The sequence below is a fragment of the Macaca nemestrina genome, chromosome 6 (genome assembly GCF_043159975.1).
Source record: "Macaca nemestrina isolate mMacNem1 chromosome 6, mMacNem.hap1, whole genome shotgun sequence".
NCBI classification, from domain to species: Eukaryota; Metazoa; Chordata; class Mammalia; order Primates; family Cercopithecidae; genus Macaca; species Macaca nemestrina.
This window is the reverse complement of record NC_092130.1, coordinates 95,568,923-95,592,215: the sequence shown is the minus strand read 5'-3', so window position 1 is coordinate 95,592,215 and position 23,293 is coordinate 95,568,923. Positions and strand designations below refer to the sequence as shown.

General features: G+C 34.4%; 1 protein-coding gene across 23 annotated transcripts in view; it reads right to left on the bottom strand.

The window, feature by feature from the left end:
• Positions 1 to 23,293, bottom strand: part of LOC105475056 (single stranded DNA binding protein 2) — a 331,890-nt gene that overhangs the window by 21,640 nt on the left and 286,957 nt on the right. For all 23 annotated transcript variants that reach the window (XM_071098731.1, XM_011729998.3, XM_011730000.3 and 20 more), the window contains 4 exons: positions 18,399 to 18,447; positions 6,602 to 6,637; positions 4,686 to 4,740; positions 479 to 549 (listed from right to left, as the gene is read on the bottom strand). In XM_071098731.1, coding sequence (XP_070954832.1) covers positions 479 to 549; positions 4,686 to 4,740; positions 6,602 to 6,637; positions 18,399 to 18,447 — 211 coding nt within the window. The remainder of the gene's footprint in view (positions 1 to 478; positions 550 to 4,685; positions 4,741 to 6,601; positions 6,638 to 18,398; positions 18,448 to 23,293) is intronic.

Sequence of the window (23,293 nt, the reverse complement as noted above, 5' to 3'; positions counted from 1 at the left end):
TGCTTTATTAAGAACACCCAAGTTCTTCCTGTAATAACTGCTTTAGCTCCATATTTAAACTCTAGATTTCATATTCTAAAAAAAACAAGCATAGCCAACTTTCTCCTTTATTTTCAAGTTTATCAGGACAAAAAAAAAATCACAATGAAAAAACTTAGTGATGTTAAAAATGAGGTTAATATAAATGATTATATATAACTTGTCATTTTCAAGTAGTATATATCATTAATTATTTACAATAAAATAAGATGAAACTAACGTATAATAATTACTTTTAAATTATATTGATATAAAGTCTCTGTTATATATGTGTACTATTTTTTTAACCCAGCTCAGAGAAAAGAATTTGACTTTTTGAATATCTAATAAGCTCCTGGATAATAAAATATAAAGTTTAAACCATATACAGAACATGGAATGCACTCAGAGTTTGAAAGTCTTCAAATATATTCCAAAAATTAAAAAAATTCATATTTACATTAGGTCTGTTAGGTCCAGGAGGTACTGCATTCATTAAAGTATACATGTTATCGCCAGAGTTGGTTGAATCTGAAACAAAGTATTACTTAATTAAAATATTTCTTTAGAATCTATACCCAATTCATCACAAAGTAACGATCAAAGATGGTTTGCATACATACATCTCTCTATATAAGCTGCAACACTTGAAATTGTCATTACTAAAAACAAATACCCAGTCATTTGCTGACCCCAAAATTATCATTCTGAGGCCATAAATTAGGTATGAGGAATAATCACTTCAATAATTAATGTAAAAGGAATATTAGAAATTTTAAAAATTATAGTAAAGTTTTTCTTTTAAAAAAAGATACTTCTTCACTTCAAGCAATTATATGTGTGTGTATGTGTATATATATAATATATAATATCTCTTAAACTTCAGATTCAGTTGCTTTTCAGTTTTATTTCTTTAAGTTTCCTATATACAAATTTAAAAAATAGCTTTTTTACTTAATAATTAGTGAAAACTGGTAGACTATCCTGGCTTAATTCCAAAAGAAAAAGATTAGAGTATACAATTAGAATAATGTAATTCTCTTGCTTGAACTAAAAGCCAGCTTCTTCCAGCACAATTTCTGATGAAATGTTTTCACTCACTTTATTTTTGATTTATTGTAGTAAAAATATCTGTACTACATATCCATATAAATATATGTAACATTGTGCAGTATTTAAAAAATTTATGTTTCATGTCTGTTAGCTAATTCTAATTAAGTCTCTGAGCATACATGTTTGTATAATATAAAACCTAGAGTGAAAGGCTAAATATTTTACACTGAGAAAATATAAATGATAAATTATGGTTTACTATGTTTCCACATTATATAATTTTCTTAAATATAATGCAGTAGGCCTATTTTATTTTGTTTTTTAGACGGAGTTTTGCTCTATCACCCAGGCTGGAGTGCAGTGGCATGATCTTGGCTCACTGCAACCTCTGCCTCCTGGGTTCAAGCGGGAACCCTTGCCTCAGCCTCCCATGTAGCTGGGACTACAGGTGCGTGCCACCACATCCGGCTAATTTTTTGTACTTTTAGTAGAGATGGGGCTTCACTGTGTTAGCTAGGAGGGTCTTGATCTCCTGACCCTGTGATCTGCCCATCTCGGCCTCCCAAAGTGCTGGGATTACAGGCGTGAGCCACCGCGCCTGGCCAGTAGGCCCATTTTGAGAAAAAGATGTGTTTAAAATTTTTGTGGTGATTCGAGACAGAAGGTAAGTATCATTTACTTTCTCATGGCAGTAACCATAGAGTGGCAATTACTTTTCCTTTTACTGTGTGATTACTCATTAGACATTAATAAGTTTATTATTTTAGCGTGCATTACTTACAGAGTAGGTCTCATGTCATTTATTGGTTGGCTGTCAACAATGACCCATAAATCTAAATACTGTATTTTACTTCTATTTGAATATATCATAATTTTGAAAAAGTTGGAGTGCCCACCTCATGTTGACCCTATTTGTTTATTCTAAGGAAGGTCCCAACCTACTTTTGTGGTCTTAACTGTTTTTACATCCTTGTGTATGCTGTATTCCTGTCAACCCAGGCTACTGGTTTTTTCCTGCAGGTGACCAACCTTTCCACCTTCATGATTTTGTTCTTTCTTCCTCCAAACAGCCCAGTCTCTACACACTTCAATTCTACTCACTGCTGAAGGGCTATCTCAAATGATGTGTTCTGTGAGGTTTTTTTCCTGGTAGTTGCAAGTGCATGAATGCTCCCCTCCCACTGAGTTCTGCCTTCCATTATAGGAATATTTTACTGCTTTATTCTTTCCTCCTGCTTCCAACTAGGATATAATAAGCTCACAGAGAGAAGGAAAGGGACCATGCCTTACTCATCTTGTGTACTAAAGACAGTAAGTACTGCTAACTTAAATTTAACTGTTGGATCACACACACGATTAACTTAAAAAAATCTTGGATTGCTTTTTAAACACAGGAAATCTTCAAATGGGTTTTCAACTGTATTGGCCTTACTCTTGGTGAAAGGAAGATGGGTTACATATTTTAAATATGCAGAAAGAAAATAAATTTATCATTTTAAAGACTAATCAAGAATATAATTTCATCTGCTACAGAAAAAATTTGAGAGGGATAAGATTGGCATTTATGGCCGGGCGAGGTGGCTCACACCTGTAATCCCAGCACTTTGGGAAGCCAAGGCAGGTGAATCACTTGTGGTTGGGAGTTCCAGACCAGCCTGGCCAACATGGTGAAACCCTGTCTCTACTAAAAATACAAAAATTAGCCAGGTATGGTGGTACACGCCTGTAATCCCAGCTACTCGGGAGGCTGCAGCAGGAGAATCGCTTGAATCCGGGAGGCTGAGGTTACAGTGAGCTGAGACTGTGCCACTGCACTCCAGCCTGGGTGACGGAGACTCTGTGTCAACAAAGAAAAAATATGTATGTGTGTGTGTATATATATATGTGTGTGTGTATATGTGTGTGTGTGTGTGTGTGTGTGTATATGTATTTACTGGAAAATGTCTGACTTCTTTTTATGTACAGAAAAACTTTACAATAAAGTGGACCTCCTGGGACCTCTTTTCTTGTGGGTGGGGTGCTGGCTGAGTATTAGAGGAGTGACTGTGACACAGGATGAACACATAAAAGAGTACGCAAAAAGACTAGGAAGATGTACTTGTGGCAATTTCTGGTTTGAAAGGAAGATGTAGTAAGATTATTTATTGCCTGCATTGTTCAGTGTTGCCCCAAAAACACTGTTTTAGTCTTGTAGTGAAGCATTTATTATTCACATGCTACCTTCATAAATTAAACATTAACTTCACCATGTAAGAATGTAAATATGGGCAAAATGATCAGGTGATATAATTCTATCTTCAATGAATTGTATCATTTTCAATGAAGATGCCTTCAGGACACAGACCATTAAATATCCAAGGAGTTAGTGAAACAAAGTAAAATTTTGTATTAATTATCAAGTTTATGATTTTTCTAAATTAAAAGGGCTCAAAATTAAAAATTTTTATTGGTATGATCAACGATACTGAATTTCAAGCTTCCATCTTAATTTCAACAAGCCAGTTAAAAACATATGAGTTTAACAGTAAAACATCATAATCAAAAATACTTTATAATTATTATTTCCCATCTACTTAATCATCCCAAATAATAACTGATCAAGTTTTAGCCTATTTCTTTGTTTTCTACTTTCTAGATTTGTGTTATAGTTTCAAATGAAACTGTGATTATATTGCTGAATCATGAGATTTTATTTTTCCATGTCATTACAAATTCTTTGATAATAATAATAATGGCTCTATTATACTCCATCTTCCACCTTAAACATTAATTTAATAGTTCCACTAACATTGAATTAGGCATGAAGTTTGTGTCTACTGTTTTATTCTTGAGTATAACAAATAAACATTCTTCTACATAAATTTTGGGTTGTATCTCTGTCTAATTTCTAGTATTAGAATTATAGAGTCACATGGTATGAACCTTTTCATGGCTCTTGACACATTTTAACATAGCACTTTCAAAGAGAGGTGTGCCAATTTAGTCTTCTACTGTTAACAACCTCAAGACACATTTAATAGTCTGTGTTAAAGTCTCAAAAATAAAGGATAAAACTATTTAATTATATAAAATGATTATGAAAATATTGATGTTTCAGTTTAGAAGATAAAAAACTTTTATTATTACACAGTGAATTTATTAGCTGACTAATAAATACTTATAGACATATAGGGTAAATAATACTGTAAGTATGTCTTCATCCTTCATTCATCTTAGTAGGATAATAGATCTCGTGACTCTGATTTGGCATTTGAAACCTAATGAATCCATGTATTTAATGTTTTATTTATTCAGAAATTTTCTAAATTGTAGAATATTTGGATAGTTTTCTCAGTCTCAATAAATCTTTAAGTTTGACACATTTTTGGGCAATTCATACGGATTAGCAGTTTTCATCTTGATTAAATCTGACACCCACACCATAGGAATTTTCTAAATGCTTAACTGGATAATAGTTATTTAAGAACACTGTATTTCTTCCTACCCTGCTGCCTCTACTCCTTTAACCATCATGAGAACATGACTACTACTACCTTTATTTCATGCACAATTTCTATAGTCTGTGATTTTATTCTAATAATCAAATACCCATGTGGCTAGTTTGATTACAATACCTGCTGGACTAGGCATGATGGGTGTTCCTGGTGGCCCTCCACCTCCTGGAGGACCCTAAATAATTACAAAAAATTTCAGTAAAAATAAGGCATTGCATAACAAAAAACAGAAGTTAGACTTATATCTATAATAATCCAATTTGAAAATAAGAACAGAAATAAATTTTCTCTATAATTTCCTTTCTTTGAATGCACAATCATTTAATTATTCTACAAAACATAATTTAGCTTAAATATGTTGAGACTGTTTTGACAAATTTCCAAAAACAATGAGCCTGTAACATTAATTCATTATTCATGACTTAATTATATCAGTTACAATGAGGTTAAGAAGAAACCATTCAACAGGGCCTTTAAAAATCCATACCACAGAAATAATTCATATGTATTTTTAGTTTTTATAGAAAGCTAAAATAGTATTCACTTAGAAAATATCTTTAAAAATGAAGATATCTGCTTATTGATTCATATTTTTTTAAAAATGCACTGATGTCATTTCTTTCTTCTGTCAGCATCAATTGCAATGTTTCTGGAGCACTGTACCTTCCACTATCACATCAATTAGAAATGAAAGGCACAGTTGACTAATGCTGTGGGTTACTGAGGCTGTAGCTACACAATCAAACTGAAATGGAGATTAGGTAATTCTAAAGTTAATTCAATAATTTCACATAACCAAAATAGATAAGTCAGGCAATGGGTTTTAGGCTTTTTCAGATGCTCTATATACAGCAATCAAATTAACTTTTAAATGGCAAAATTTTAACTTCATTCTGAAGGTACAGATACAGCCTGCCAATTATTTCAGATGAGATTGGGCACATTCAGGGTGGTATGGCTATAGACCTGCCAATTATTTCAAATAATATCTGTATTTGCACAACTTAAAATTTATTTTAAATGTCTATAATTTCATAAAATGATGTATCAGCCTTATTCATTAGTGACTTTAAGAAGTAACAGGTTTTATACAAATTTTCTTACTTTCATTTTTATTTCATAGAAAATGCAAAGAAAGACTTGCTTAATTTTATAGCTTACATGAACACTGAACACTAAGTTCACAGGTCCAAAGCAGTGTGTGCTTTTCACTATGTTAATAAAACACTATTTCCATGGAGAGTGAAATGCTCACTGATTTCCTTCTTATGCATTCTCTTTTTCCCCTCCAGCTAGCCATCACCTCTGAACATTTCTGTAGGAAAGATTTCCCTTGTTATCATTTTATCCTTGTTTCCCTGTTAGGCGTTTCCCTCTAAATGGTGTAACATATTTTCCTCTATGTTGATCTTGAGATGTGGCTAGGATCATAATGTGATGATGATTAAAAGGTCACTTGTAAGCTCAGGAGGCCATATAAAACTTGTTAATTTGGCTTCACATTGATATGAATTTTTGGAAAATTTTAATGTGTACTAAATGGTAATAATGATAAAAATAAGTGTTCTCAATTTCAAAGAATGACCAAAAAATGAAATGATTCCTCTAAATTATTAGTCACTATTCTGCTGTCTTAATTCATTTGTGATTGGGGGAAAGTTTAATGTCTTAGACGCTCTGTGTGGCGCATAGGGTTGCATGGGGGTATAGATTATTCTCCTGGAGAACTGCAAATTCAAGCATATTATTGTGTAACTGGGGATTACTCTCTTCATGATTGGACAGAGTGTATTGTACTGGTTTTCAGAAACATATGCTGAAGTAAAACACAGTACTCAGGGCAATTCTGGCCAGATTGATAACTGTTTCACTAATGAACATCAACATATGTACTGAGGTTGGCAGATGAAACAACTCAAGATGTTCACTTCTTGGCCAATACACAGGGCCTCTTCTTAACATCTGGACAACTATTTCATTGCCCAAATAAAATGTAACATCAATTCTTACGAGCAAACAAACCCAAATGTACTTACTACATAATTCCCAGGAGATGCTGAGGAGTATGGTATCTGGAACACGAATAAGACAAAAAAATTTTTGATTCATGTAGCAATATGGACACTGACCTAAAATGAATTTATTTCATGATTTTTTGTCAAGTTTTAAAATGTATCACAAAGCATAGTAAAGGATAAAAAAATTTATGTCTGTTTAAGTACTGGAAAACTGAATAATAATAACTTGGATTCACACAAAAGAAGATAGATTTTAGTCAAGAGGATTTTAGACAGAATAACTGCTTTAAGTTACATTGGTTTCAGGTAAGTTGTACACATTGCATGATACTAATTACTTATTTTGTAAGTAGAAATATATATATATATTTGTGTACATAAAAAATGGGAAACCAGAATTTTTCAAATCAGTAGTCTTTACACATACAATTTCTAAGCTATTTACTTTTTTTTTTTTTTTTTTTTAAGACAAGTTCAGGCTACTACATTCATGCAGTATGGGTCAATACTTGATAAACAGCCCTTACCACTTCTCCATCCTTTTCTAATTAGATACTAGAAAACAATATAATAAATGCAAAAAAAGTTTGTTAATACGAGTCTCCAAAGACTATTAATTTGTGGGGATCAGATGTGGGTAACGAATTCCCTCTTTCTCTTCAAATCAAGCTTTTCACCAAGCTCTTTTCTAGAGATGATATGGTATTAATACCACATTGCTGTGATAATTTAAGAAATGAAAAACCAGAAAACCTATGTTTAAAAGTAAGCCCTTGAGTGTGTATATTAATAGTGAAAGTTAAATCCAAATATTTTCTTTTTTCACACAAGCTAACTAACTCACTTGCATGAAGATGCTGTACATCTATAACAGATATTTTTGTCTTATTCTGAAGAACACCAATAGATTACTCTCTACTTGAAGTCAGACAGCCAGGGCCAGAACAGGATCCTTATAGTAGTGAAAAGATTAGTGCTTGTACTATTCTAAACCCTCTCTCCCAGTACCTGCCATATAATTAAACATAAAAATAATATGAAACCATAAAGTAAGTATAAGGAAGTACAACCAAGTTATGATTTTCTCTTGATAAATAATTATTTGATTTTTTGGAAATATTTAATATTTAATATTAAGTTATTTGAAAAGCTTTTCTCCTCCGTATTTGGTGTTCCTGCTTTGCCTTAAGCACAGAACACATGTCCCCGAGGCCCTGCTTGGTCTGCCTATGAGTAATTCAGCACTGCAGATGGCCACTGATAGAATGCCCAGCATCACTAGGGATGAGAATTAATTCTGCTGCGTACTGAGATTTTTTTAAGGCAGTAAACGTTTACTTCATTTAGTGAATGAATACAACTTTGCTCTCTTGGGTCCCCTTCAGTTCATTATCTACCTACCATTCATCCTCTGCTTCTCATTTTTTTGGAGGGGACAAGGTCTTTTTTGTCACCCAGGCTGGAGTGCAATGGGACAAACACGGCTCACTGCAGTCTCGACCTCCTGGGCTCAAGAGATCCTCCTACTTTGGCCCCACAAGTAGTTGGGACTAAGGCGTGCTCCACCATGCCTGGCTAATTTTTAATTTTTTGTAGAGATGCAGTTTTTCTATGTTGCCCACGCTGGTCTCAAACTCCTGAGCCAAGCAATCCACCTGCCTTGACCTCCCAAAGTGTCAGGATTATAGGTGTGAGCCGCTGTGCCGGGCCTACTTCTCCTTATTTAAATGTGAGTCTGCCTTTTCCAAATCACCAATTTATCTATTGGCTCCTAGGACCAATTTCATCTCTCTCTGTTTTTAGCACTTGGCTCATGTTCTTCTGTCACTCTATATTGCCTATCATCATTCTTAAGCAACTTTAAGGTACAATCTAATTAGCCTTTAGATCTTTGGAATTTACAGTTCACTACCTTCCTTTACAGTATACTCCCCTCTCCTCCATTTATGAGTATGGTCATATCCTAAGACTCTTTACTGAACAACTAACTCCCTTGCCTGACATCTTTCTTCTTCCTCATGATACTTACAAAAATTACTCTATATTCCAACCAGGGTTTTCTAGGATCACAATTCCACCATGTTTACTTAGTACATTATTTCTCTATTAGTTTATGACTAAATTGCCTCTGCCCCTGCTTCGTGGCACTGTCAACATTTTATTTCTCACTCCAATGTCTTAAATTTATTATCATAAAGGCTACTTTGTTAATTTCCATTTCTTTGATCACCCTCTAGCCAGCCAACCTTTCTGTTTTAAAGCACAGATTTCCTGGAGAGAAACACAGAACAAGGTTGACAAGATCCAAAGTGTAATCATGCTCTCCAACTTCCACCTCATCTTAACTAATATCTGGAAGCATTTTTGGCTCAGCCTTTATGAAAGCCTTGAAGCTTACTGGTAATGTGTCAGTAAACCCAGTAAACTTCATGGGGGACAAAAAGCCCTGATTTATAGTATTTGCCAGTTACTGTGGTGTAAATATTTCCACATGGCAAATTTTAAGCTAACAGTGGTTTAACAAACAGCTCATGAAATTCCTGAATATTTAACAGTGGACTCTTGTGAGCTGGCAATCATGGTGATTACACCATCCTGAGTAAATATTCTGTCTTCCTGTCATACATTGAAGGTATCGGCGCTCTTGCTTTACCTTCATTTTCAGCTCAACATTCCATTATTTATAGATTTAAATTTTCATGTATTCATCCCAGATAGGAAAAAACAAACTTTCTATTTATTTCCAAAGGTAGCTTTTTCCCAAGTATCTCCTTCTTAAGTCCTTGCTCCTTTTATATTATTTATTTATTTTATTCTTTTTATTTATGTTTTGAGATGGAGTTTCGCCCTTGTTGCCCAGGCTGGAGTAAAGTGGCGCGATCTTGGCTCACTGTAACCTCTGCCTCCTGGGTTCAAGCAATTGTCCAGGCTCAGCCTCCCAAGTAGTTGGGATTACAGGTGTCTGCCATCATGTCCGGCTAATTTTTGTATTTTTAGTAGAGACGGGGTTTCACCATGTTGGCCAGGTTGGTCTTAAACTCCTGACCTCACGTGATCCACTCGCCTTGGCCTCCCAAAGTGTTGGATTTACAGGCGTGAGCCACTGCACCTGGCCTCCTTTTATATTTTTAATTTCTCCTTCTTCATGATTCCTTCAAACAGTTAAATATAATAAACATTTAAAAATACTTTTTAAAATGTTATCTCAACTAGTTGTTTAATTTCTTTCAATTTTTTGCCCTGTCAAGTTCTTTAATTTTGGCATATGCTGTTTCTATTTCATAGTCTTTGATGTCTTTATTAAAAATCAGCATTTGGGCTCCTAGCCCTAGCACTAGTAGTGTAAAGGACGTAAAATATTAACAATATAGGTAGAAGTACCATGTGGGTACAGAAGACATATTTGAGCTGGACAGCTGGGACTTATAGAGAGTAGATGCCCATCAGAAAGACAAAGAGAAGAACTGCTATAAAAAACAAAGAAAGAAAGAAAAGAAATCATGGTTTATTTGGAAAATGCTATGCTATGTTATATAGCTGCTATAGTGTGGGGCTTATAGGGGGTTGTGGTAAAGGGTGAGGCTGCACAGTCAGACTATGAATGAATTTATGCTGTAGGAAGTAAGGAGTCATGGGTTTTATAGAGACACGTTCAAATGTATGTTTTTAAAATCTTTTTTTATTTTTAAATGTTTTGTACAGACAGAGCCTCATTTTGTTGTCCAAGCTGGACTCAAACTCTTGGCCTCAAGGTATCCTCCTGACACAGCTTCCTGAAGTGCTGGGATTATAGGCATGACCCACCACACCTGGCCCTAAATTTATGTTTTAGAGAAATAAATCTAGAGGCGTCATGGAATATGAATACAAGTTAGAAGACCATTGGAAAAAATCCAGGCAAGAGATGACAAAGAGTGACAGGCAGTGCTGATAAAGATAAGCAGGAGTAGGAGAATCTGAGGGTCATTTCACAAAGTACTTGGCAGAGCTTGGTGACAAACTGGGTATGGCAGACAAAGAAAGGAAGAAGTTAAGATAATTCCTAGGTTTTCAACTTGGTGACTGGGTAGATGATGGTGCTACTCATTTATACATAGGGAATTCAGGGAGTGGGGCAGGTTTGGGGAAATGTCTGATTATTGGATTTGAAGGCACCAGTAGACACTGAGATAGATATGATAAACAAACTTTTAGAAACACAGGTCTAGAACATATCAGAGACCAGGACTAACGATATAGCTTCAACTGAATAAATTTCTACTTTGTGCTGGACAAGATACTTGATCTAGGATTCAACTAGTTTTTGGTAGTTGAAACAACATGGTAACATTAAAATGAAAAAAAAAAAAAAGCAGCCAAGAAATATAATTAGAAAACATTGCCAATTAAGAATGGGTAGAGACCAGGCATGGCAGCTCACACATGTAATCCCAGCACTTTGGGAGCTGAGGCGGGAGGATTACCTGAGCCCAGGAGTTTGAGACCAGCCTGGGCAATATGGCAAAACCTTGTCTCTGCAAAAAAACAAAACAAAACAAAAATTAGCCAACCATGGTGGCATGTGCCTCTAGTCCCAGCTACTCAGGAGGCTGAGGTGGGAGGACTGCTTAAGCCCAGGAGGTGGAGGTTGCAGTAAACTGAGACTGCACCACTTGCACCACTGCACTCCAGCCTGGGCAACAGAGTGAGACCCTGTCCTGACCCACTCCCTCAAAAAAAAAAAAGAGAGATAGAGAGAGAGAGAGAGAATGGTGGATATGTGACTGCATGAAAATCAGGAGAAATATAAAAAGTCAAGCAAGCTAGATTTTTAAGAAGGAGGTGGATGTAGTGATTAGGAAATATCTAAACTGGGTTTATTCTTGAACGCTGTCAGGCTTTTAAGCTTTTTACCTTTCTGTGATACACCTAAAAATAAATAATAAAAAAGTAATAAATATATGGAAAACTAAAGAAACATTATTAAACTGAAAAAAGAAAAGATATTAAGACAAAACCAAGGAGTCAAATATCTCAAAGGTTAGGTACGATGAGGACAGAAAGTAAGTCACTGTGTTTGGTTGGTAAGTAGAAAGTCACTAATAACCTTCAGAATAGGACTTTCGTGGGAATTGAAATGGGTTGAGAAGTAAATTCAATAAACTTCCATTCATTACCTGTCATGTTTCAGGTACTTCATTGCCACATGGTGATGAAAAAGACAGAAAGGCCAAGAAATTAATTATCTAGGAGAAGGTGGTGAGGGAGTGGAAGTGTGGGAGACATGGGATGGTGGCTGGAGACTGAGGAAGAGTTGAGAGAAGTTTTGTAGTGGTAACCCCTCCCAACTCTAGAGGAGTGGAGAACTAGGGCTTTCAGGTTGTCTTGCGATTTTGTTCACAGCACGGCACTAGAGGAAAGTTCCAGTCAATGGAAAGGAATATAGACCAAAGACTCATCTGAAAGAGTGAATGATTAGGATATGCAAAGAAGTAACAAGAAATAGAATAAAGAGAATAGATAGGGACAGGCGTGGTGGCTTACACCTGTAATCCCAGCACTTCGGGAGGCCGAGGTGGGTGGATCACCTGAGGTCAGGAGTTCGAGAACAGCCTGGCCAACACGGTGAAACCTTGTCTCTACTAAGAATACAAAAGTTAACTGGGCATGGAGGTTGGTGCCTATAATCCTAGCTACTCGGGAGGCTGAGGCAAGAGAATCATTTGAACCTGGGAGGTGGAGGTTGCAGTGAGCCGAGATTGTGCCACTGTACTTCAGTCTGGGTGACATGAGCAAAATTACATCTCAAAATAAATAAATAAATAAAAGGGAGAGAGAGAATAGATGGGTCAGAATTGAAAAGAAAAATATATGTATATTTCTATTTCGGAGATAAGAAGGAAGAAGGGTGACTAAAGGTCTGATAACATTGGAAGTAAAGGGCAGAATCTGAAGAAATTTGGATCTAATGGTCTCTTCTTCTCCTTTGTAAAATACGACACAATTTTAGCTTATAGAGAAGGCGCCAAACATAATGTAGGTGCAGAATGAGAATAAAGAATTGCAATAGTATTCACTGAGGAGGACAAGAAAAGCAGCTAAGGAAGAGTGAAAGAAACAAACTGCTGGTAAAGCATCAGGGAGGACCTAGCTGAGGTTGAACATCACAGATCCTAATTATAATGTGTCAAGCATAAGAAAGAAATACGCATTAGACATTGTGGAAGAAGCAAAGGTGTCCTACAAATACTTCAAATTTAACGTTCAAAAAAACAAAAACCAAAGCCCCCAAACCTCATTGCCTACCTCTACACCTGCTGCTTTTCCTATGATCCTAGCTCAGTTGTGTTACTCCCATTCTCCTACCTACCTGGATTCAAAAAGTTGAAATCACCTTCAACTCTTTCCTTCTCTTTATCCTAAATCCTCCTTCTAACCCTACCTTATACTTTATATCAAATACCCATTAAGATGAAATGAAAGGTAAAAATGAAGATGTAGAAGATAAGCAAAATTAGAGGACTAGAAAGTCAGAAATACAGAATTCGAAGAACTTATTATTTGACAGAGAATAAAATTAAGGGCCACACATACTGTCTGGCTACTCTAGACAGATCACTCAAAAGCTGTGATGAGAATCCAAATATTCTGAAATGTTCTGAGTCCCAATACCCATGATTGTGGTGCTCTGGTAGAGGGCAGAGGGCTTTCATTTTGTTAAATGATCTGTAACATTTTAGATAAGTGCCTTTCTTCAACTGTGAAGTTTAAAGCTATCTTACAAGCACTGGTTTACTAGAAATAAGGGAAGATAATATCAAGACATTATCTGTACCACATGAAATTAAAAATATTCTACTCTATTTTAGTGCTTTTTTTAAAAAAATGAGCACCTATTTGTATAGAGCAGAGCCTATTTGGAGTAGTGTGTTCATATTTCTTTTCAGCTTAATCACTATTAATAGATTCTTATATTTTCCTTAAAGGAGTTTCTCTTTTTCCTCTGACAAGTAAGCGAATTAATGAATACAATGCTACACTGAACATTTGTTGTTTTTGCCTATCCCCTCTTTTACTATTCATTCCTTTAATTTTCTTTGGGGAAGTATTTCTGCCTTATTTTTTCTCCATGTGGCTTGGGTGGGACTCAGGATGACATTATTTAAACTTCTGGAACCAAATGTGCTCAAAACCAAAAATATACCTGGACTTTTCAGATACATGATCCAATAATACTCTTTTTCAGTACAAGTCTAGTTTGGTTGGTTTTCTGGACCTTGTAATCAAAAGTGTCTATTTTCAATAAAATGATAATGATCAGAACCTGCTGCTTAGCCAAAGATCACAATCCTTTGTAATAAAGATAAAAAATGAAAAGTTACAATTAGGGAGTTTGTAAATAAACCTCTAAGTAAGAATCTGAGACCAATACTGACTGTAATGCTCAGAGGTAAGAAAATTAAAAATAAAAATCACAACTTTTATTCGGAATTAAAAATATGAGTTTGCCCTTAAAAATGTTTTTCCTGCTGTCATGTAAAAGAGTGCCAAAAATATTTTTGACCAAAACACTTTTATATGACAAAATTGTGGACAAAGATTAGGCAATAAACACATATATTATGGATAATGACAAACAGGTTTCATACTTTCAGAGAAGTGACTTATAAACATGGAAAGTAGAAAGGTTAGACTGAATCCTGTAGGGATGGACTGAAATGGAAGCATCAGTGTGCACTCATGCACATTAGGTAAAGGTATAGATGTGTGTGGCTATGTGTATACACATAGATATATTTCCTAGTTCTGTTAGTTGAGAGGGTCTAAAAGTTGTATTACTCTAGTGGGTTCTAAATACCAATATCCACTAAAAGAACCCCAAGCTCCTTAAAGAAGTGGCTGTTTCCAGGGCTAAAACTGGGAAAATATAAGAAGAGCTTCAAAGTGCTCAGAGAATAATAGGGACATGTTAAAAGGTTAAGTGATCCAGCTTAAAAGGGAAAACTTGGAACAATTTCAGCATCCTAAACACAGAGAATAAAATAATTCATAAATATATCTTATATACATAAATGAATATGAATGGAAAAGAAAAAGCAACTGTTATAGTTAGCTAACTAATAAATGGAGAAGGAAAGACAGAATTCAAAATATCCATTTGACAACCAACAAAGTAAAAAAGTGATTCAAGCAAGAATCATCAATAGATGTCCAAAATAGCAGATGAAAGTATAAGGAGGAAGAAGAGACTTACTGTACATTCAAAGTGTGTCTCTAAGTTAATAAGTACAAGGGGAAAAATAGTGATTTTATAGTGGAGAAGCCTGACAAGCACCGCCTTAACTAAATGATCAAAATTAAGATGAACAATAATGGGATAAATCATCATGTGCCTCCTGAAATGATGAGAAAAACACATTTTTTTTCTTTTTTTTTCTTTTTGGAGACGGAATTTGACTCTTGTTGCCCAGGCTGGAATGCAATGGCAAAATCTCGGCTCACTGCAACCTCTGCCTCCTGGGTTCAAGTGATTATCCTGCCTCAGTCTCCAGAGTAGCTGGAATTACAGGCGCCTGCTACCATACCCGGTGTATTTTTAGTAGAGACGGGGTTTCACCATGTTGGCCAGGCTGGTCTCGAACTTCTGACCTCAGGTGATCCACCTGCCTCAGCCTCCCAAAGTGCTGGGATTACAGGCATGAGCCACCGCGCCTGGCCAAAAACTACAAAATTACTTCTGTAGTATCCCTGACAAATATGTATAAACTAAATCTAACCAGGAGGAAATAGATAAAACCAAATTATAGACATTCTAAATAATCTTGCTTGGAGTTTTTTAAATCCAAGGTTAAGAAAGACCAAAACAAACAAACAAACCTCCCGCCCCAAACAAAAACAAGCTGAGAAACTGCTCCAAGTTAAAGGAGACAAAGAGACATGAAGGATGAATGTAACAAGTAAATTCAGATTTTCTTTTGTTAGAAAAGATTATTGGGCCAATTAGTGAAATCTGAATAAGATCTATAGATTAGAAAATAGCATTACATCAAAGTTGATTTCCTTATTTTGATCATTTTACTGGGGTTATAAAAATTATGTGTTAGTTTTTTAGGAAATATACATGCAAGTATTTAGGGATCATGTTTCAGGAAATTTAAACAGTCTAAAAATATGTTTATGTAAGGAGAGGAAATCATAAAGCAAATGTGGTAAGACATTAACAACTGGGAATCTGGGCAAAGGGTATATGGAAATTCTTTGTAGTACTCTTGCAATGTTTAAATCTGAACTTATTTCAAAATAAACATTTAAAAGAAATAACAGTAAACAAAACATTTGAAAACAGCAAAAACAAAACAACTACTTTAATATGCTGCATTGAAGAGTCAGAGACTAACTGTAGTGATACAAACTGAAAAGTGTCTTAATATTAAATATGGGCAGGAAGTCTAAGAAACTTGGAATTCAACATAATTTGGATAAGTTGTCACCACAAAATGATCAATGGTTTTGGGGGAAAAATACCTCCTTAATACTTTTTGCTTCTGTTTCATAGAAGCCCTACGTCTTTGCTAGAAAGTCATCCGTTATCTATGATTTTTTTTTCCTTGTTCTTATAATGGTCATTTTCAGAGGCATACTTCTCCTTTGCATGCTCAGAATGATGACTACTTTCTCTTTCTAAAAGAAAACGATAGGCCTCCTCCACTTCTTTTCCCTATTCACATACTTTGAGTAAGGGTAGATGTTTGCACAGTTGATATATATTCATGGAGGAGACTGCTTTCAGCTCCATTACTTGCCTACACGTGTGCTGATCAAATGCCCATTTCAGACTGGTGGACAGCAGGTGGATGTGTACAGCTTTTACCCTAATTGCTAATGTTTCCCAGGGTCTAAAATAATGCAGAACTGCTAATGTGTTACAGCGCATTCTCCTACCCACAGTGCCCAGCGCTATGAAATCCTAAAGAGATGGAGTACCTAAAAAACTAAAAGTCATCAGAACACAGAGCTCTCTTCTCATTTATACTGTTTACTTGGATAATATACCCCATTGGTACGATGCAACATCCTTGTCAATATCAACTGCTCAAACCCTGTCTACCTTCCTAGGTGCCTTGTGGGAGATAGAATCTTCAGATGAGTATGTAAAAGAAAGTACTTAGAGAGGTGGGTAGTGGTGGGTGTGATTTGTACTCTGGTTGCCTGCAATGGGCAGTAAAGCGATGACTGGCTGACCTGACAATGAGGAATATGAGAAGGGTTTTTGTGCTTCTAGGTGGGAAGGTTTACAAAGTTAAGGTGAGCCACTGGTTGTGCTTTTCCATCTAGTTTCAAAAGACATGCAGATAATGGATATTCTTTCCAGATTCTGGCACTGGGAAGACTGTTGGAGTTTTCTGTGTTACAAAAAATGTTTTCTTGCATTCTTATTATGTATGGGTATTTAAATAGGAAGTTAAAATAAATGTATCTTGACCTGCTAGACACTTTTCATTTTAAAGTGAAATCTTGAATGAATTCGTTAAGTCAAATAGTAAGAAGCTAACAGATAGTAAGAAGCAAACTCTTCTAAACATATAAGCAAACTAAAAGAATTTTGAAGGCGTAAAGGTATTCTATTCCAACACAATCTGGCAAGACACTATTTTAGAAGAAAGGTTTGTTGAAATTAAATAGTACACTGAAGACTCAAATGGAAGCAACATCATTCTTTTCACTTCAAATAATTTCAGTTACTTAGCAAACATCACAGCTATTAAAATTAAGAGAAAAGCAGAGAACATAAATTAACATTTTAAAAAATATATGACAGTTACTTATTTGAGCTGAAAGTGATTCCTGCTTTAAAATAGTAATGAATTTAGGATGATTCTTCCTACACCCTAACCTTAAACATTGGATCAGTTTGATATTCATTTAACATTAAGGCCACTGCTAGTCAATGAAGATACCTTTGTACATATTAGCAAAAGGCATCCTCTTTGGGTAGATGACCACTGACTTCACAAGGGGATCACAGGTTGTATTTCATTCTCCTACTGACTCCCTTGACCCAGGAACCTTTGTGCAGTGCACATACTACACAGATGTACACTGCAGGCTTCTCTCACATATCGAAGAACTCAAGGTTTAAAGACAAGAAGGAAAAACATCTCCAGGATCACAACATTAAAATCATATTAAGTTTAAGACCGATAGCTTAATTTTCAACCTGTGCATATATTTCTGTGACATTATTAAGATAGATAAATATTTGTGCCATAAAACCACTGCAACAAATATATAAAGAAAATTCCCAAGATGTCAGGTATATATAGAGATGTACAAGGATGGCAATTTAGCTAACAGGTACAAAGTAAATGTGCGAATGCTTTCTGGGGCAACAAGAAAACAAACCTAGATGTAACTGATACAGCAAATGAAATCATAATAATTTGACTTAGACTTCTAACAGAGGTTGATAGTATTTGGCAACTTAGTGATTATTAATAGTTATTTTAGGAGATGAAACCATTTTGCGATACAGATCGCTATTTATAGGCTATTGTAGTATATACTTAAGTCACACTATTTCAATTTTTATTTTTGGAAGGCTTGTTGACAATAGAATGCATGTTTATATTAGACCTTGAAGTGAAAGAAAATTATGTAATTTCAAAAAATTATGCATCTTTTTCTAAAATATATATTAAACTTCTTTTTGAATGATTACTTAAAAAAAGGTTACTACAACCACCTGCAAGGCTTCCAAAAAGCAAAATGTTTTTGTGATTTTTGTTAAATGTTACAAAATGCAAAATACTTAAAAAATATATATATGCATACTCACTGAATTGGCATTTGTTGGGTTTGGCCAAGGTCTACCACCACCTGGACCCCTACAAAACAATTTGATAAATGAAATTTTAACCTATGCTTTGAATGTTTCACAATAATCAATGACAAATCATAAAATATTAACATTTACAATTCGGTTACCATACAGTTCTAGTTTGGCACTGAAATTACTCTCTTTATATTTATTTTAATAGCTTTTTATATTAATTAAGTCCCCCAATTTTATCCTTCCATGGAAAAGTTTTCTTCCCAAATTGAACTGCTTTTAGAAAGCCCAGTTTTATTTTAATATTAAATGGTTATTGTTATAAAGATGGTAATCACTCATAGGAATAAATATACACATATATTGAAATTATAAAACATACTTCTGTAAAGTGTTATGAACTAAATATAAACTATAATCTTGTGATATCTATATAAGAGCTTCCTGTATCTCATTCAAAATAAAATTTGTAAAACATCAACATATGTGAAATGATTGCTCTTATTAAGCGATAAGCAAATAAAAATACATAAAAGGTATCTAAAGTTGCCTCCTTTTAAAAAAAACCAGAGTATCACAGATTACTTTATATATTTATTAATCTATCTTTCAATGCTACTGATGATTTAGTTACTATTAAATGGGAAATCCCATTTCTTGTTCTCATAATTTCAGTCCAGATAGTGGCCAGAGTAAATCCTAGAAAAAATGGGAGATAATCTATGCCAATATATTACTTCATTTTAGAGTAAAGGAGAATGTTCTGTATTCCACAGCTTATAAGGACACAGAGCTTTTGAAGCAAAATTAATGTCCAATTAGTTAAATCAAAAAGGTCTCTTGTCCTCATGCTTTAGTACTAAGTTGTGTACCTGAATAAATACTGTCTTATGAAAAGCAGACTACTGTCAGTCTCCTCTAAATTAGGGTCATTTAAAATTCCCCTTCCTTTGAATCACTATGACAATGAAAATTTTAAATTAAAAAATCCCTTGATTCTAGAGACTTTAAACCTAAAATTCTAAATCAGGAGTGTCCAATCTTTTGGCTTCCTTGGGCCACACTAGAAGAAGAATTGTCTTGGGTTGCACACAAAATACACTAACACTAATGACAGCTGATGAGCTAATAAAAAAAAAAAAGAATCACAAATAAAATCTCGTAATGTTTTAGGAAAGTTTACAAATTTGTGTTGGGTCACATTCAAAGCCATCCTGGGCCACGGGTTGGACAAGCTAGTTCTAAATGTTAGATAAAGAGGCTGTGCAAGTTAGTTATTATATTACTCATATTTGCATGGAATATTTAGAACCATTTTTAGTTTCATTTTGAGATTCCCCAGGGTTGTGAGCAGCAGGGAAGGGAATGAGTCCTGTCCCTGGGCTCTATTAGGAAAGCCCAAGTGGAATTTTTTCCCAATTCAGCTTAAGGTATAGAAGATACCAGTGGGGACTTGATAAAATTTTGTGCATAGGGAGAAAGAAGGTGAGGGGCATTTGTATTGATTTTCTTTGGAAATTGTTGCCTCTCCAAGATGATGATGATGATGATGATGATTTTACAATTAATTACTGGAACACTTTAGAAAAATGATTTTACCTATAGGATTCAGTGTCCTAATGGACAGAATCTAAGGTAAAACATAAGATACGTGTTGACTAAGTAAAACATTTGGGTAGTAAGGTACATTCATATGATTTCTTTGATGTTAAATAAAACACAGTAAAAAAAACTTGAGAATATTTATCTTAAAACAACATAAAAGTACACCATATGCAGATCCTGGCAAAATTTATATGTAATAATGTTATGTAGATAATCTTATAATTTTGAAATATCATAACCAAACAAGTACTGTATGAATAAGATGCATAAATATAATAAAGTATTTTTATTTTCAAATTTGTCTAATGTTAAACATGCTAACCTAAATGTTAAAATATTAAATATTTAATTTAATTGTATTAAATTAAATGTTACATTTATGTCATAACATTATATATTTCAATTTGATAAATACCAATCTAGTTCCAACATACTATGTATTTCATAATAAATTTCATTTTACTATTAAGTATTAATAATTCACATGGATAAGTTAAATTTCTCCTAACATTATCATTGTGTTTGAAAATACTTTAAGTTTCACAAGTGTTTTCTATAAAGTGAGGGTTACAGTAGGGAGTAGTTCTATTAGAACAACTAGTTAAGCTCAGTAATTCCCATTCCTTTTGAGGGCCCTCAGTATTATTAAGAAAGTAATTTACAAACTATAACATAGGAATCATTTTGAATGAAAATTTCTATATAAGTATGGTTTGAAGTAGAATCATGTTAGCCTCATTTAAAAATGAAGAGAGGCTGGACATGGTAGTTTATGCATGTAATCCCAAAGCTTTGGGAGGCCGAGGCGGGTGGATCACGTGAGCTCAGGAGTTCAAGACCATTCTGAGCAACATGTCAAAACTCCATCTATACAAAAATACAAAAATTAGCTGGGCGTGGTGGCGCATGCTTGTGGTCCCAGCCACTCAGGAGGCTGAGGCAGGAGAATTGCTTGAACCGGAGAGGCAGAAGTTGCAGTGAGCTGAGATTGTGCTACAGCACTCCGACCTGGGTGGAGAAGTCTGATTTTTTTGGTAAGGAGGTTGATTTTGATGAAACCAAATCAATCACTATTACCAAAGAGAAAAATCCTCTTTCCTTTTTTTTTTTTTTTTGTTTTTTGTTTGGGACACAGCCTTGCTCTGTCACCTAGGCTGGAGTGCAGTGACAGGATCTCGGCTCACTACAACCTCCACCTCCCGGGCTCAAGCTATTCTCATGCCTCAGCCTCTCAAGAAGCTGGGATTACAGACACCTGTCAACATGTCTGGCTCATTTTTGTATTTTTAGTAGAGATGGGGTCGCCCTATATGTTGCTCAGGCTGGTCTCAAACTCCTGACCTCAAGTGATCCGCCTGTCTTGACCTTCCAAAGTGCTGGGATTATAGGCATGAGCCACCATGCCTGGCCTGAAAAATCCTCTTTCTTCTGTAATTCATTATCATTTTACTTCAAAATGATAACTACACAAACTTCATAATTCTGTAGGATATAATATAGAACAAGAAGATCCTCTGAAATCCTTTTGGCCTCTTAGTATTGCTTAATAGAAATGTATATACAAAGTTGAGTTAGGGGTACTTTAATACTAAATCCTAACTTCTTTGGCAACTTGTAAAAATGTATTTAATTTAGAAATACATGATTATTCAAATTTCCTTTAAACAATAATCTACAATGCATTAAAAATTTGTATTTTGGCCATAACTTATAAATGCTACTTTAAATTACTTAAATTTAGCTTTTGCTTCTAAGATACTAGTTACAGAAACATAGAAAGTAAGTTTTTAAGTGACACAATATAATTTATCCTAAGTTTAGGGCATGGAAACAAAGTTTTTTAAACAATAAAGTTACTAAATTTAGTTCCAAATGATTTATTCTGCAATAAACAAAAACAGCTGTCAGTTAGAATATAGTATTTAATTACTTTAGTGACCAGGGTTGGGAATTTTTTATTGTCATCCTACTCTTACAGCAAATGAGAAAAAATGACAAGGTAAAGAAAAATTATCCAGATATGAGTCTCTGGCATGTTCCTCCTAACTCCTAACACATACATATTTTTGTTATTTAAATAGTTTAGTTAGTTCAAGACAGAGCTTAAGGTAATATCCTTCTAATCCCTTTTTCTTCAATTTTTAAGGAATATGCAAAATTCCTCAATGACATGAAGCTACAAATACATTAGGAATACTGTGTGTATGCATTACAGTTAGACTTTGTTTTAAAGATAATAAATTATAAAGTGAATTTCAATAAAGCTTACCCTATTGAGTGCAATGGAGATAATGTATTTCACTTTTTATGTCTCTAAACAAACCTTTGCTTTTTTGGGGCCAATATCAATATAATAGTTATACTCTTATAGACCGTTCATGCTTGAGAAGTTTCCCTACTACAGGAAAATATTTACAAGTGTAAAAATGTAAATATTCACATTTCATTGTCCTTGAAAGAATCCTGATTTATAGAAAACTAAAAATGGCACATAGAACCTTACATAAAAGAAAACAGTAACAAAAAATGGAGATCAGAGTCTGCCAGGCTTAAAGGTTCTTTACAAAGAAATATTATATTAATAGTAAAATATAATGTAATCAAAAATACTTAGAAGTATCTGGGCATTAAACTTAAATAAGACACCCAAACCTAAATATCAACAAAAAATAATCATATTAAAAATTTCGGCCATATTTTTAGTCTCCATAGTCTAGGAAATTAAATGCATGTACATGTATACGCTTAAGTATATCTGAGAAAGAAACTAGACAATTGGAAGCAGTTATTTTAATCTCTCAATGGTCACATAAAAACAATTTTTTTTTCTCTGAACAAGCAAAACTAAGTGGATTTAAAGTTGGCTGTATGACCAATTACAATGCAGAGTAATGTACAAATGATATTAGATACATTCTTATTGAATGATCATTCTGGGGTGATCATGGTATTCAAAATACATACTCCTTACATTTATACATAGTATTCAGTATTATACCCCTTAAAATCTGCATTTTAAAGTAAGAATCTCAAGTGAGTACATTTTATATATATCTTCATCCTATTGGTAAGAGCTTCAGCTTTTGACATAATAAGCAGAAAATGCCACTCACTCTTTTTTGAAGCAACCATTAATACAAGGCCAAGCCTTTGAGGAATTTAAGAAGAGTCAGATTTCATGTGTATCCATTTTTACTTTAAAAGTAAAAAGACGTGATAGGAAAATCTGACCTACTTTCCCCCTGTTCTGTTAGTTTTAAGCCTAGCTGGTACCCACCTATTAACCTATTTTCTAT